Here is a 13590-nt window from a genome sequence, read left to right on the forward strand (position 1 = left end):
TTGAGGCAAAATGGAGTGAGTAATTGAAATAAACACTGAAAGGACCATGTGGGGAACCGCAGGCAAGAATCCAAAAATTCTGCAGTGTTTACTGTGTGGTTTAAAAAAATCTCTACTACTGTTTTCCACTGTCATAATCCAAAACAAACATGGTGTAAGACTATAGCAAGGAAGATTTCCTTTTCCTTGTCCCCCCTCATCTTACCGTGATGCTTTACTGATGTGATGACTTGTATGACTTTCCTGAGGCTCCATTAAGTACCTCCTTTAGTGCTCTCCACTAATGTAGGATGCAGAAAAACCGCCGGCATGTTGACGCTTGATCACTCAGGCTGGAAAAGGCGGCTGGATCCTCTCGTCTAGTCCCAGAGACCTAGTGTGCTGAGGTCACAGTTCTGAATTGCCTCCAAATGACTTCACCCAGAGAAAGCACCTGCTTGGGGGCAAATCCGCATTAAATCACTCAGAGGCCGCGGGGAGCTGTAGACAACTTCATTGAATTGGGCTGTCCTCCCAAAGAGGACAATTAAGAAGCATGCTGCTCTCTGCTGCTAGCGTGTGAGCTGTGAGCTGCCACTATCACAGGCAACCGTTTTCACTGCAGCTAATGAGAACACTTAAGGGATTGCTCATTCTGCATCTTACTCCGTAACACTTGGAAGGATGTGGCAGTGCTGTGGGATCAACTACTGACTCCAAGGAACACCAAAGAGCAAGCCAAACAAAATTTCAAGGGGGAAAATAGCCTCTAATGCCATCTGGAATGGCACGAGTGGCTATTTTCATTGTATTGTCAGACAAATGAACTATTGGGCCTGATTTTTACAATGTTATTACTTTTGGACTAAACTCCACTGGCTTCTAATTTATATCCATGCCCGTGACAGACACTTGCATGCAGTCATAGATGCGTTCTTGCCATTTCTGGGTTAGAGCTTGCTTGGCATTATGTTGACTTGTTGCTATCCCTGGTCTAGTTAAAGCCATATGACTGGTGGCTTTCACAGGCGTTTCTGACAAATGCTGTTGTCTTTAGCATCAGTCAAGGCCTTTTGATGTGCGCTGGCATAGTAAACTGAAAATTGTCATTCACCACTTTCTATGATCCTGCAATAATAATTTTTTTTCTTTTCAAAAAAAAAAAAAATCCCTAACCACACCTGGACCTGTCTCTAGGCACTTAGTTTGGAAGCCACTGCTCTAAAGTAAATCTGCTTTGGAAATCGCAGGTGGACAATTCAAAGTCCTTGTTCCTAAGGTTACATTTCTGAGGTGAGGTAGAAGGGACTTTGCTGTGTAAATAGGTCACAGATTGTTATAATCTATGAGGATGAGCGCACCATAAAAAGTGTCAGAGATGAGATGAAGGACACTCTAACCAAACAGATAATAAAATTGTTGCTCTCTGTCTGCCTTTCACCAGCGTTCATTTTAAGACTGTTTAAAACTGTCAGTGTTTCTGTTTTTCTATTTCAGTGACTAATGTGGGATTTATTTTTATCTTCTCTACCCTCCCTTTTCTTCTTTCTCTCCCCTCTACCTGTCCCTGGTCCTGCAGTTGAAGGACGGAGAAATAGGGCTGGACAGCCGAGGAAGGGAGAGAAGCCCTCAAAGCAAGGAGAGCTTCACCCTCACCGTTATCCCCCTCCCCCTTTCCCCCCTTCACCCTTATCCCATCCCCAGACAAAAACTCTACCTGGTATCCACATTAACCACTCCTTAAACTCCATAAACTTGTACCCCCCCACCCCCCACCCCAAACAATCTAATGGATCAGAAGATTCAAGGGAGGACTGCAACTCCACCCCCTCTCCTGTCCGGTGCTCCCACAGGGGAGCGAGAGAAGGAGGGAGCGGGTGGGAAGAAAGAAGAAGAGGAGGAAAAGAAGAGGGACAGAGAGAAGGAGGGAACCCCCACCGCATCTGCTGGTGCAGGAGGCACAGGCGGGCCAGGAGGTGCCGGTGGTGACCAGTCCCATTTCTCCATCAAAGAGAGCAGCCTGTCTGAGGGCAATGTCAAACTGAAGATTGGCCTCCAGGCGAAACGCATGAAGAAGCCTCCTAAGATCCTGGAGAACTATGTTTGCCGACCGGCTTTCAGAGCCACTGTGAGGCATACGGGTCGTGGAGGAGGTAATGCCCGTGGAAACCGTGCAGGCGCCACAGGTGACGGGGCGGGCAGTCAGAGCCAGAGTCCTTCACAGGGCAGAGAAAAAGAGAGGGAAAAGAGTCCCAGTGTAAACAGACCACCCATCTCATCATCTTCAACAGCCCCAACTGCTAAAGCTCCCACACCACCTCCTCTAGCTCCTCCTCCTGCCAGCACTACCACCCTGACACCCTCCCAAATGAATGGGAACGCTCCGGCAAAAAAGGTATGGAGGCTAGATGCTGTGGATTTTATTTATTTTGGTTCAGCAGTGATTTTCCACTTTGAACAAAATTAAACATTCAGTGATGACAACTAGTATAATTATTTTCATTCACCTTACTTCCTTAAAATGTTATTGGTCAGCCACGGGTCTACAGCAAAGCTACTCTAGTAATCACAGTGTTATTACGCTAGTAAAGAGCAGAGCATAAATTTTACTTTAGTTTTCATTGTGTTCTCAGTTGGCTTGCCTCTATTCATCGCTCACTGGCCCCTTCAATCACCCTCCGTCTGTGTCGTCTGTCCTCTGCCTGGCTGTGTACTCTCCACCCCCATCCCCGCATGACCCCTTTCTCTCACTCTCCCTCTCTGTCCTCAGTCTGACCCTAATAAGTGTTATTGAGCTGAGGGTAACTTCCCCCTCTGGCCATGCCTGTGAAGCACCGTTGGAGTAAAGATCTTACCAATGAATGTGTAACATTCACTTGCTGCTGATACTTCCCATGTGTGTTGTCATGATGTGTGTCAGTTTCTGTTTTACGCTTTATTTTAAAATATTGCTTAATGTTGTGCAAGATTGCTTACGTCTTAATTATGATGTACCTGGTGCTGTATATATCTAAAAGATAATATTTAACTTTAATATTGTACATTACCTTCTTCAAATTGCAAATCAAGCAGTCCTAGTTTGCGCCTCTGCTGCTTGTTTACCACATTCAAAATTATATATATATATAATTTAGAAATTTGGGTGGTGTGTTTGTTATTTCTTTACCATAATAATTATTCATCTCTATTATTCTCATTAATCCCTTGCCTTTTCTCCCTAACACCCTTCCAGGGTCCACCAAAGATGGATTGCAAGTCTGATTCAAAGTCAGACACAAAAGCAGCTACCACCGCATCTGAGAGACCACTTAACCTTCACCGCCCTCCACCAGACAGCAAAACGCATTCCTCTGGGAAGAAAGCGCCAGCTCCGCAACCCAACCCCCGGACATCTTCACCATCTCCGCCATTATCTTTAACGAAAGAACCCAGCCTTGAAGGTGTTAAGCCTCCTCAATGCACCTACAGCACAGACAGTCAAAGAGATAAGGACAAAGGTCTTCAGAGTTGGGGAGCGCCAACCGTCACTGAAAAATTAGCTCAACTAATAGCAACTTGTCCACCATCCAAGACCCCTAAGCCAGCCAAACCTGCAAAGATTGATCCCAGCCCTCCTCTTCCGAGCTCAGGCTTTATGGCCCCTACAGCCAAGCAACGAGACAGAGCTTTGGCCAATAGGAACACATATTCAAGAATGGTTCACCTTTCTCCTCCACCTCCTGTGTCAAGACCACCTGGTCGGCCATATGGGTCTAGAAGCAAAGACAGTATTTTAGAAAATTCAACCACCCTGACGCCGCTGAGGAACGAGGACTTGGATGGGACTGGGAAAGCTGCTAGCAGCAACGGAAACAACAGTATCAGCATGAGCAGCACCAACAGCAGTAGTCGCAGCAACAGCCCAGCATTCACCTATGGCAATAACCGCCTGACAGTCCTGTCAAATGAAAGCAACAGTGACAGCAGCAACAGTAGCATTTCTAAGCAACCGTTACACCCTGCTCACTCCTTACCCCATACCACGTCACCTTCATTGTGTCCAATTTCATCATCTTCATCATCATCGGTGGAGCAGAGGACGGTGAGTGCAGTGAGTCACCTGGGCTCCCCTGTTCCCTCACAAGGACACCATGCACGAGAGTCTCCTGCCCTCGCAGAAGAAAGCAGTGCAGGTGAGCGAGAGCAAGACAGGGACATCCCCAGAGACTTATCCAAGTGCCCCCCTTCAGCAGCAACTGGAAGGCCAGAAGGGAAAGAGAAAGGGGGAAGCAACCAGTCAGTACGAGTTGAGAGGGGAAAAAGTTCTAGTCCAAGTAAACGTAGTCCCAACCAGGATAGTAACCGAAGCGGTTGGACTAGCAGTCCCACTGAGTCTATTAGACAAAGGACACCTTCCCCACTGGAGCCAGATGATGATGATGATGATGATGATGATGATGAAGATGAAGATGATGAAGAAGAAAGCCCACAGACGCCTCTCAGAGATGACTCTCCTGATTCATCCCTAGACTCTCCAGCAGAGCAGGACAGCAAACCCCTTAAAAAGCGCAGGGGAAGAAAACCCCGCTGGACACGTGTTATGCTAAAGGCCCAAAGTCAGAGAAGCCCGGACAGTCTCTTCACTGAGAACAAAACCACCATGCCTTTATCTTCAAGCCTGGAAATTCCAACGCCACCAGTTAAAAGACCTGTAGGCAGGCCCCCAAATCCAAATAAGGTCAAACCAAATCCTGTGTCACAAAATTCAGTGTCACAGCTCTTCCCACCCCAGCCTAAAAAAAGAGGAAGGCCAAAGTCTAAAATGCCAAGGCTTGATGCACCGGCCCGTGGGAATCCCCCTAACAAGCTACAACCCTCTAAGGTCTTTTCATCTTTGTTGAAGTCCAAAGAAGAACAGGACCCACCTGTTCTTCACCCCGAGGTAGACTTAAACCCTCCTAAACCTATGCCTAGGAAACGTGGGCGCCCCAAGCGCCTTCCTCCTACTTTACCCCAGGAGGGTCAGCCTCCCACGTTGGCTCCAGAAGCAGGGGAAAGATTCCGCAACAAAGGAAACGGGCAGCTTATCATGAAAACTATTATTGGCAAAATCAATAAGATGAAAAGCGTTAAGCGGAAGCGTATTCTCAGTCAAATCCTTTTAGGCCCAAGGTCAGAAGACACCCCTAAAGGCACCACTAGTAGCATGGCTGCAACAGCAGAAGCTGCAACGCAGTCGTTGTCATCCCTAGCTGCTTCTTTTGGAGGAAAACTAGGGCCTCAAATTAATGTCAGTAAAAAGGGCACAATATACATGGGTAAAAGGAGAGGCCGTAAACCAAAAGTGGCAACTAATGTCTCAGCTACAATGTCACCTTCAGAAACCTTTATATCTCCAAACACCACTTCCCCTCTTCATCCCCATCAGTCACAGTCCCATCAGCAGCACCAGCTCTCCTCAGAGGTTTTTTCCTCACCCTCCCTCTCACAGTTGAGTGGAGGCCACAGTCCCATCAGCGATGGTAGCTTTGTGGAGCCAGGCTCAGTGCACTTCGCAGGTCACTCTCACTATTCCAACTCCCATCATAGTCATAACACGTTTTCGCTTCCTCCTCCAACCTTTTCAGCTCCTAATCCTCGTAACCCAGTCATGGGCTCGATGTCATCGTCTGGTGTCCCAGTAGCCTCCCAGAAAAAGTCATCTTGCCGTGGATATCATCACCACCATCACCATTATAGGCAGCACTACCATTATCATAAGCTTTCCCCTCCCAGGCCACTCCATCCCACCTCCCCTGCCCCTCTGAGTGAGCTAAAAGAAGCCACGCCATCACCAGTGAGTGAGTCACACAGCGAGGAGACTGTGCCCAGTGACAGTGGTATAGGGACAGACAATAACAGCACCTCTGACCGTGGTGAGAAAGCTGGAGGAGCAGGTGGCTTGGGTGCAATTGGCATCCCACCTGGGATGGGTGGTGGATTATTAATGCCAGGGGTCATGGGTTCAGCTATGGGTCCAGGGATGGGCATTAACTCAAGGGGCAGGCGTCGACACAGCAATGTACTTATGGAACATCCTTCACCGTCTCCATCACCCCATGGGACAAGGTCATCGCCTGATCCCCGAAGATCTCACCCAGCAGCTCCCGCCACAACCTTAGTGGGACACAAGGAGAAACATAAGCACAAATGCAAACGCCGAAGCCATGGCTGCCCCGGCTATGACAAGCTAAAGAGGCAGAAGAGGAAACGCAAGAAGAAGTACTTACAGCTACGCTCCCGACGGCTCGACCCAGACTTCCTCGCTGAGCTGGACGAGATTGTTGTGCGACTAAGTGAAATACGCATAACTCACCGCACCACAGGGCACCGGCTCGGAAGCGGAATAGGCATAGCAGCGGGATCAAGTAGAGTGCCAGGGGTGGGTGGCAGGGCTGCTGGCGCCATAGGAGGCACAGGTGGCCCTCCACCGCATCATTATGTTCACAGAGACCTCCTGCCTACAATCTTCAGGGTTAACTTTGGCAGCTTCTACTCTCATCCACCATACTCCTGTGACCCGTTGCACTATGTTCGTAAACCGGATATGAAGAAGAAACGTGGACGGCCTCCCAAACTGAGGGAGTCTATGTCTGAGGTTCCATTTGTACCTGGACTTGGATTCCCCCTTTCAAGTGGAGGCTTCTACCACCCCTCCTATGTTCCTTACTCATCAGGACCTCTGGGGTTGGGCTATTACAGAGGTTATCCTCCAGCAAGTGCGCTGTATCCCCACCCACACCACCAGTCACCCCATACGGCCCCATCACATCACACTCACCACTCACCGTCTTTCCCACCTCCCCCCACATCTTTCTTACATCATCACCACCCATCACATCTCCTGCTGAACCACTCAAAGTTTCACAAGAAAAAACACAAGCTGCTAAGGCAGGAGTACCTGGGAGCAGGACGGCCTCCTGTCCTATACCCACCCATGTCCTCTGAGCTCTCCTTCAACTGGCACCACAAACATAAACACAGGCACAAACACAGAGAACGCTGTGCTGAGGATGACAGGGAGGAAGCAGCAAGAGGTGGATCAGGGAGCCGAGCTAGTGCAGGGATTTCTGACAGTGGAACATCTGGGAAAGGAGAGCGAGTTAGTGGTTTGGGAATGGCAGAGGCTTTACAGCGATGCCGCTTTGGACGAGACACTTCCAGCACCAGTGCCAGCAAGCAAGCTGCCACTACCTCTGCTAACTCCCCCTCTTCTTCCTCATCCTCATCTGCTGAAAGGTACAAGCGCAAAGAGAGCTCCATGTCCTGTCTCGGACCTTCAAGGCTTGCATTGGGCAACAGCTCAAAGGGCCACTCAGCTGAGTCCTGGTTCAGAATAGGCAACTCTGAAGCAGACTACTCAAAGCTGTCACGGAGTCAATTGGCTCCTGGCCAGGGTTCCTTCTCAGACGGACGGGCAGAAGACCCAGCGGGCTGCTCGGACAGTGAGGATGAGGAGCCTCTCACTCCCACAGAGGATGTAGAAACCCACGATTCTCCAAAGCGTACAAATCTGTTTGCTTCAGCAATCACCCGCACTTCACTGAAAGGAGGCAGGAGCAGAAAGACTGATGTAGTTACAGAGAGCTCCAGCTTCTCTCACATGGACCGGCCAATGAGGAAGGAACACTCAACATCAGCAGAGAGGAGAGAGATGGGTAAGGCACTTTTGGAATCTCTGTTGTTTGGGTTAGGAATAATTAAAAAAAAAAAAAAAACGAAACAAAAAAACATTTTCAGCTTTAGTTGACATTTATAGTAAAGGAGAATTTCTGGTGGTGGTTTATTTTTCTTTTTTTTCTTTATGTAGATCATAGGTAGTGATGGTGTATTTGGACGGCATTCCAATTAAATGTGCTCCTAGTGTACCCCATAGTAAAATTAATTTTATGGCAGAGCTTCAAAAAAAAAAAGTAAATGCAAAGTGGCAGGAAAACATAATTGCTTAATACCTTGCTTGAATAATCTTGGCATGTTTGTAGCATAGGTTATTAAAAACGTAATATTTTAAAGCAGCAGGGAGCAGTTTGCCTTCACCTCCTCTTGGATATTTCATCCATTAAATCCTTTATGATCTGTGTAGCTTTTCAAGCTTGTGTCTTTGATAACTTTTCTGTACAGAAAATCATTTGACCCAAATTAAATGTGACATTGTTAAAGGTTGCAGGAGTTAATTTTCCACCAAAATCATGCTTCCTAAAATAGTTCTGATGCAGTTGTATTGTGAATTCTGTGTCTAAATGTGATTGGCTGCTGTTTGATGGGCTTTATAGTTTTGGACAGCTCTGGCAAAACTGGCACAGTGTCCAATCATTTAGATCCGGCACTAACTCCTTTATGTGGGCAGCTGTTGCCATATGGCACAGCAACTGGGGTCTCAAATCCATACCTCACAACAAAACTGGAAAATTAACAATTCTCCAGTGTTAGGAAGAAAAAAAATACTAAGCTGGATGGGTCATTTATTTTAGTGAACAAGCCCACTTTAAAGACACAATGACATCTTGTTTGCATACGCTCTAACATTTGGTAGCTCTTAGTAGTGGTTACCAGCATGGCAAAAAAAGCATACATAATTGCTTAAACTAGCTCCTTTGTGTGTGTGGTTAGCCACAGTTATAGATATAGCATTTCTGCCAGGGCTCATCTTGCTAGAAGGGTGGAGTATTTTGTTAACGTGCTATACTTAGTAGTCTTTTCCCTCAAAAGCTCAGAATGTGGGGCCTAGTCCTATCCATCGGTACACCCAGCACCTGGGTTGGTTTAATGTTGCTGATGTAAGACACAGTGCCGTGGTAGAGATCTCGCTTCATCTGTGAGGCTCTTAACGAGCTGTAACGTGTGTATGAGCACTGGTAGGCTGACTGTATGTGAGTATCACCTAATGTTTATGCGTGTGTCTATGAGTAATATGGGAAGCCGAAAGGTCCTTGTTGAGGCAGCAGGATGCAGTTCAAACCAAGCCAGGGTAATCCTGGATTAGAGTTTAGGAGATGGGGTCACCCAGCGGTCACAGACAGAACTGTGAAGGTAGGGGAGGCCAAGGGTGGGGACTGGGTTGCCACACAACGCAAGTGGGGAATGACAGAAGTTGACAAATATACAATGACAGGGTAGTGGGTGTAGAGATAGTGACGTGTAGCAAAAAGAGTGCAAGGGATGTTTTGGAAAAGGACGTTAGAATAGATGTGAAAGAGGTTTCCGTTGAGATGGGCAGATTCAAAGAGTGTCACAGCACCTTGGACTGTTAAAAATATGGTTCAGTGATTGGCTAATTAACTGATCATCGCACTCTGACCTTATATTACAGGGTGATTTGCGGTCTGCTGTGTGTCAGTTCAGTACTGTCTAGTAAAGGAGGAGGAGGTTGTACTTTCAGGTGCTTCCTTATTTCCTTATTGTGGTCACCACAGCAGATCGATCTGCATGTTTGATTTGGCACACATTTTATGCTAAATGTCCTTATTTAAAAAAAACCCTACCATGAAGTAAAGAGGGTTTAATCTAAATGCATACACAATGTGTCTAATGATTCATTCAGACTTGTACAGTTGCCAGTAACTTCTATCCACTTAAGTGTATGAATTGTTATATTATTATTTTGGCATTTCTTTTGAAAGTCATATTTCAGCCAAAATAAACCATTTGTATGGGTGACCAAAAAATGAAAGGATTTTGAGTTAGGAGTAAGAGTAATGCTTCTTTTTGTCAAGTAAAAAGACATATTAAATGCGTTAAATGAAACTGTGTAAAGTTTGATGGTGTAGACATTCTTAAAACATTAGGGTCTGTCTGAAATGAAAAAAATAAAAACAACTTAGAAATATGGTTTCCTAAGGTCAGACCAGGGAAGGAAGTATTCTAAGAAGATGCAGGAGATCAATATTAATGAGGGGAAAAATAGCAGCACAGTTTCTTTAGCCTCTCACTTTCTATTTCCATACCATTCCAAAACCCGTATTTTCTTATTTTTTAGCCATTCTGCTATTACTTAATTATGGGATTTGGGTCATTTGTCTTGTTTCATCACCCAGAGTGTCTTCTAAGGTTCAGGGCATGGACTGCTTCCCTGACATTGTCTCGTAAAATTCACTCATTTTTAATTCATTGTCCTTTAAAGGATTGCAAAGCAGTCCCAGACTATGATACCTCCTCCCCCATGCTTCAAGGCTGGTTGAAGTTTTGTTGTTAGTGTACAGTGTCCTTTAAACATTTTTTTTCTTCATTTGTGTAAAGAATATTGTTGGAAGTGTTGGAATACATCTAGGGGATGATTTACACACTTTAGAGGTGCTGCGGGTTTTTTTTTTATGTACTTGTTTTTGTTTTCTTATAGAAGAAATATGACCAAAGAACAAGTTGTACTGATTTCAGCAGTTTTTCTGCATTTTAGCAGAGTTTTTCTGCTACTCTTGGATTAACAAAAATCAAAAAGGAATGAAGTGTGATTAGAAGCATGTATGAGAATAGAAAAGGACCTAAATGAACAAGAGAAGACATGCATAAGCATAGTATCACTGTTTCCTGAGTGCTGACGTGTTAACTGTCCTGTTGCTACTTAGCATTTTTAAGATTCATTTAGACCATTCATTTTCTGTTTCTCTCCTCAGGGTCATCAGGTATCCAGACAAGGGGTGTTACACTCCCAACCTCGGAAGAACCTGAAGGATCCCTGCACCACCGCCAACAGCACCATCATCAGTCTTCTCTGTTTCACTCCCACAGCTCAACCTCCTCATCCTGCCTCTCTCCCTCTCAGGAGTGTTGCCTGGATGTCTCACTGTCTCACAACTCCCATCGCGTACAGCCCTCCAAATACAGTCTGCTCCATGTCAACAAAATCCTGCGTGCCAAGAAGCTGCAGAGACAGGCCCGTACAGGAAACAACATGGTAAAGAAGAGGGGGCCTGGACGTCCTAGGAAACACCCGTTACCCTCCCCACCACCGTCCCCTCCACCTGTGGTAGAGTTGAATCAAGTCCGGCACCGGGAGAAAGGGGTGGAACGGTTAGCAGAGGGAAGAGGGTGGGAGGGTGATACTGTGACTGATGCTATTGAGTCGGTAGTCCAGGGGCAACGCAGAAAAGGTCAGAAGCGAAAGCACTGGGAGAGAGAAGGGGATGAGGAAGAGGAGGAGGATGTGGAAGAGGACAGGGAGGCTGAAGACATGGAGGGACACTTGCCTGAAAGAGAGGAAAACCTAGGGAGCCTTGTGGCAAGGTCCAGACCTGGGACAGGAAGGAGCTGGCTTACCCAAGATGAGCTACAGAGCCTTCATGGGTAAGCAAATTATAATACACTATTGCATATTCAACAAGACTGGACTTGAGAGACTCTTCTCTATGACAGTGAAAACTAATATTAGGATTCAGTGGTGGTATGTATAACATTTATTAAGTCCAGTTGTCACTAGAAACCAAGTCATGTTTCTATCTTTAGCTCAGTGGAAACCAAGCCAGATGGCCACTGCTCATCAGAGGGCCCAGGCCCTGTCTCCAGGGAACAAGCTCCACCTATGCCCATAGCCACCCAGCGAGAGAAAAGACCAGCACGACCTCCGAAGAAGAAGTTCCAGAAAGCGGGGTTATATTCTGATGTGTACAAAACTGAAGAGTGAGTCTTAGGGGCGTGGAGATCCAAATCCTCTCCCTACTAATCCTTAATTCAGACAGCAACACTTCATAGTGTCATACAGTTTTTCTGCACAGCCAGTGAAATGCCTTCACATTTTTCTTTTCCTCTTCTACAGCCCCCGTAGTCAGTTTCTGCAGCTGAAGAAAGAGAAGCTAGAGTATATACCTGGGGAACATGAGTATGGATTGTTTCCTGCTCCAATACATGTTGGTGAGTTTTAAAATTAATTAGTTGAGATTTTTGCTATTGATTTATTTTATGATCATCAAAAAAAAAAAAGAATTTAAGAAGCAAGGAGTTTTTAAACACTAAAAACCAAGTTATTTATTCATAGTGTAGTCATTTAATCATTTACCTAACAAGTAAACGATAGAAAAGAGACAAATTGGGGAATATGGGAACAGCTGAAAGTAGATTTAATTATTTATTTAGTTGAAGTTTTGAGCACATTTCTTAAATTTCTTTATGCAGAATTCAGTCGTTGGCAGGTTTCACAAATTTGAATTTCTCAGTTAGCTGTATGACTTGCCAAGGGAGGGAAAGTAAAACCTAGAAAACCTCATTTTGCTTCAGTCCGTGTCCAAGATTCAAACGGCTCTAGTAAATTATCCAGATAAACCTGTTTCTTGGAACAGGACTCTCCTCTGTTTATCACAGGCCTGTGTTTTCAGCTATGATAAGATGAAGCATAAATACAACGGACTGATTTTTCTCTCTTCCCAAATCCCCCCCACCCAGGAAAGTACCTGAGACAGAAACGCATTGACTTCCAGTTGCCTTACGACATCCTATGGTTGTGGAAACATGATCAGGTGATCAATCTTTCTGAGGTTCTTAGTATGTATTTTTGTTTCGACCACTTTTGCATTTACCGCTCTATTTCTTCCTTTCAGCTACACAAGAGGCCTGATGTCCCCCTTTATAAAAAAATAAGATCAAGTGAGTGAAAGGATTTTTTTTTTTTTAATTTCAAATTTTTTTTTTTTTTTATATATAATTTGTAGCTTTGTTAAACTCAGGTGTTTCCCTATAAATATATAAGATAAGGATATTTGCTTCACTAGTTACAAAAACAGGAATTAAAGATGTGTGTCTACGGTTCAACTTTGTGTGTCAAACACTGTAAGAATGATATGGTAATACTCTGTTTTATGTTTTATAGATGTTTATGTGGATGTGAAGCCTCTATCTGGTTATGAAACAACTACATGCAACTGTAGACTTCCCGAAGACTCAACTGAAAAAGGCTGCATGGATGAATGCTTGAATAGGTAAAGATACACCATCATAATTGGTTGTTTTCAACAAGTCTCATGTTACTTTTCAGTATTCAGATGAAGCCATGTGCTTGTTTAGAAATGTTATTTTACATCGCTTTGTTTTAGGAATTAAGTGATTTTGAATAGAGGGCAAAACATGGTGTCAAGACAGGAATGCCAGCCATTGCACTCCATCTCCATCTTCAGGCTGTCTTTCTCTCCAGTCAAACCTATCTCCATAGGAAGGGGATTTTTTTTTTTTTTTATTGTTTGTAACCAGTATATCCTCTTCAATCTGACATCTTAAGTGTTGCAAACCTATTGAGTTTTTAGCATGCAGCAGAGCAAAGTAAAAACAGTAATGTGCTTCAGATGTTGTACAGAAACCATGCCTCAGGGGTGCTGAAAACAAGCAAGCACTGGCTGTTGAAAATATCCCTGTGGCACTGCAGCAGTTGACAGCGTTTTGTAACAGCTTGGCAAAGGTGTTAGTTTCTTCCATGGTTCTGATTGGATAGGGCATTTTACAGTTGAGAATGAGTGGACTGATTCAGAGGTCTGGAGTTTTGGGGATGGGGGGGTTGTCATGGTAATCAAGAAGCTTCTCGGATGACAGGTAATAACATCTTCAAGAAACTTGCATAAGTCCAGTTGCTTTTCTTTCCAAGCTCCAATAATGGCAGCCTTATTTTATAATTTT

At 45.0% G+C, this 13590-nt stretch overlaps 1 protein-coding gene across 2 annotated transcripts in view; it reads left to right on the forward strand.

Annotated features, from left to right (window-relative positions):
- ash1l (ash1 (absent, small, or homeotic)-like (Drosophila)) overlaps positions 1-13590 on the forward strand; it is a 31688-nt gene that overhangs the window by 3166 nt on the left and 14932 nt on the right. For both annotated transcript variants that reach the window (XR_003271044.1, XM_026156877.1), the window contains exons 3-10: positions 1559-2374; positions 3212-7655; positions 10608-11277; positions 11437-11610; positions 11747-11841; positions 12370-12443; positions 12525-12570; positions 12794-12902. Coding sequence is in view for 1 of the 2 variants with exons in the window: in XM_026156877.1 (XP_026012662.1) it covers positions 1769-2374; positions 3212-7655; positions 10608-11277; positions 11437-11610; positions 11747-11841; positions 12370-12443; positions 12525-12570; positions 12794-12902 (6218 nt within the window). In the remaining variant the exon portion in view is untranslated. The remainder of the gene's footprint in view (positions 1-1558; positions 2375-3211; positions 7656-10607; positions 11278-11436; positions 11611-11746; positions 11842-12369; positions 12444-12524; positions 12571-12793; positions 12903-13590) is intronic.

This window comes from Astatotilapia calliptera, chromosome 22 (assembly GCF_900246225.1).
Source record: "Astatotilapia calliptera chromosome 22, fAstCal1.2, whole genome shotgun sequence".
NCBI lineage: Eukaryota > Metazoa > Chordata > Actinopteri > Cichliformes > Cichlidae > Astatotilapia > Astatotilapia calliptera.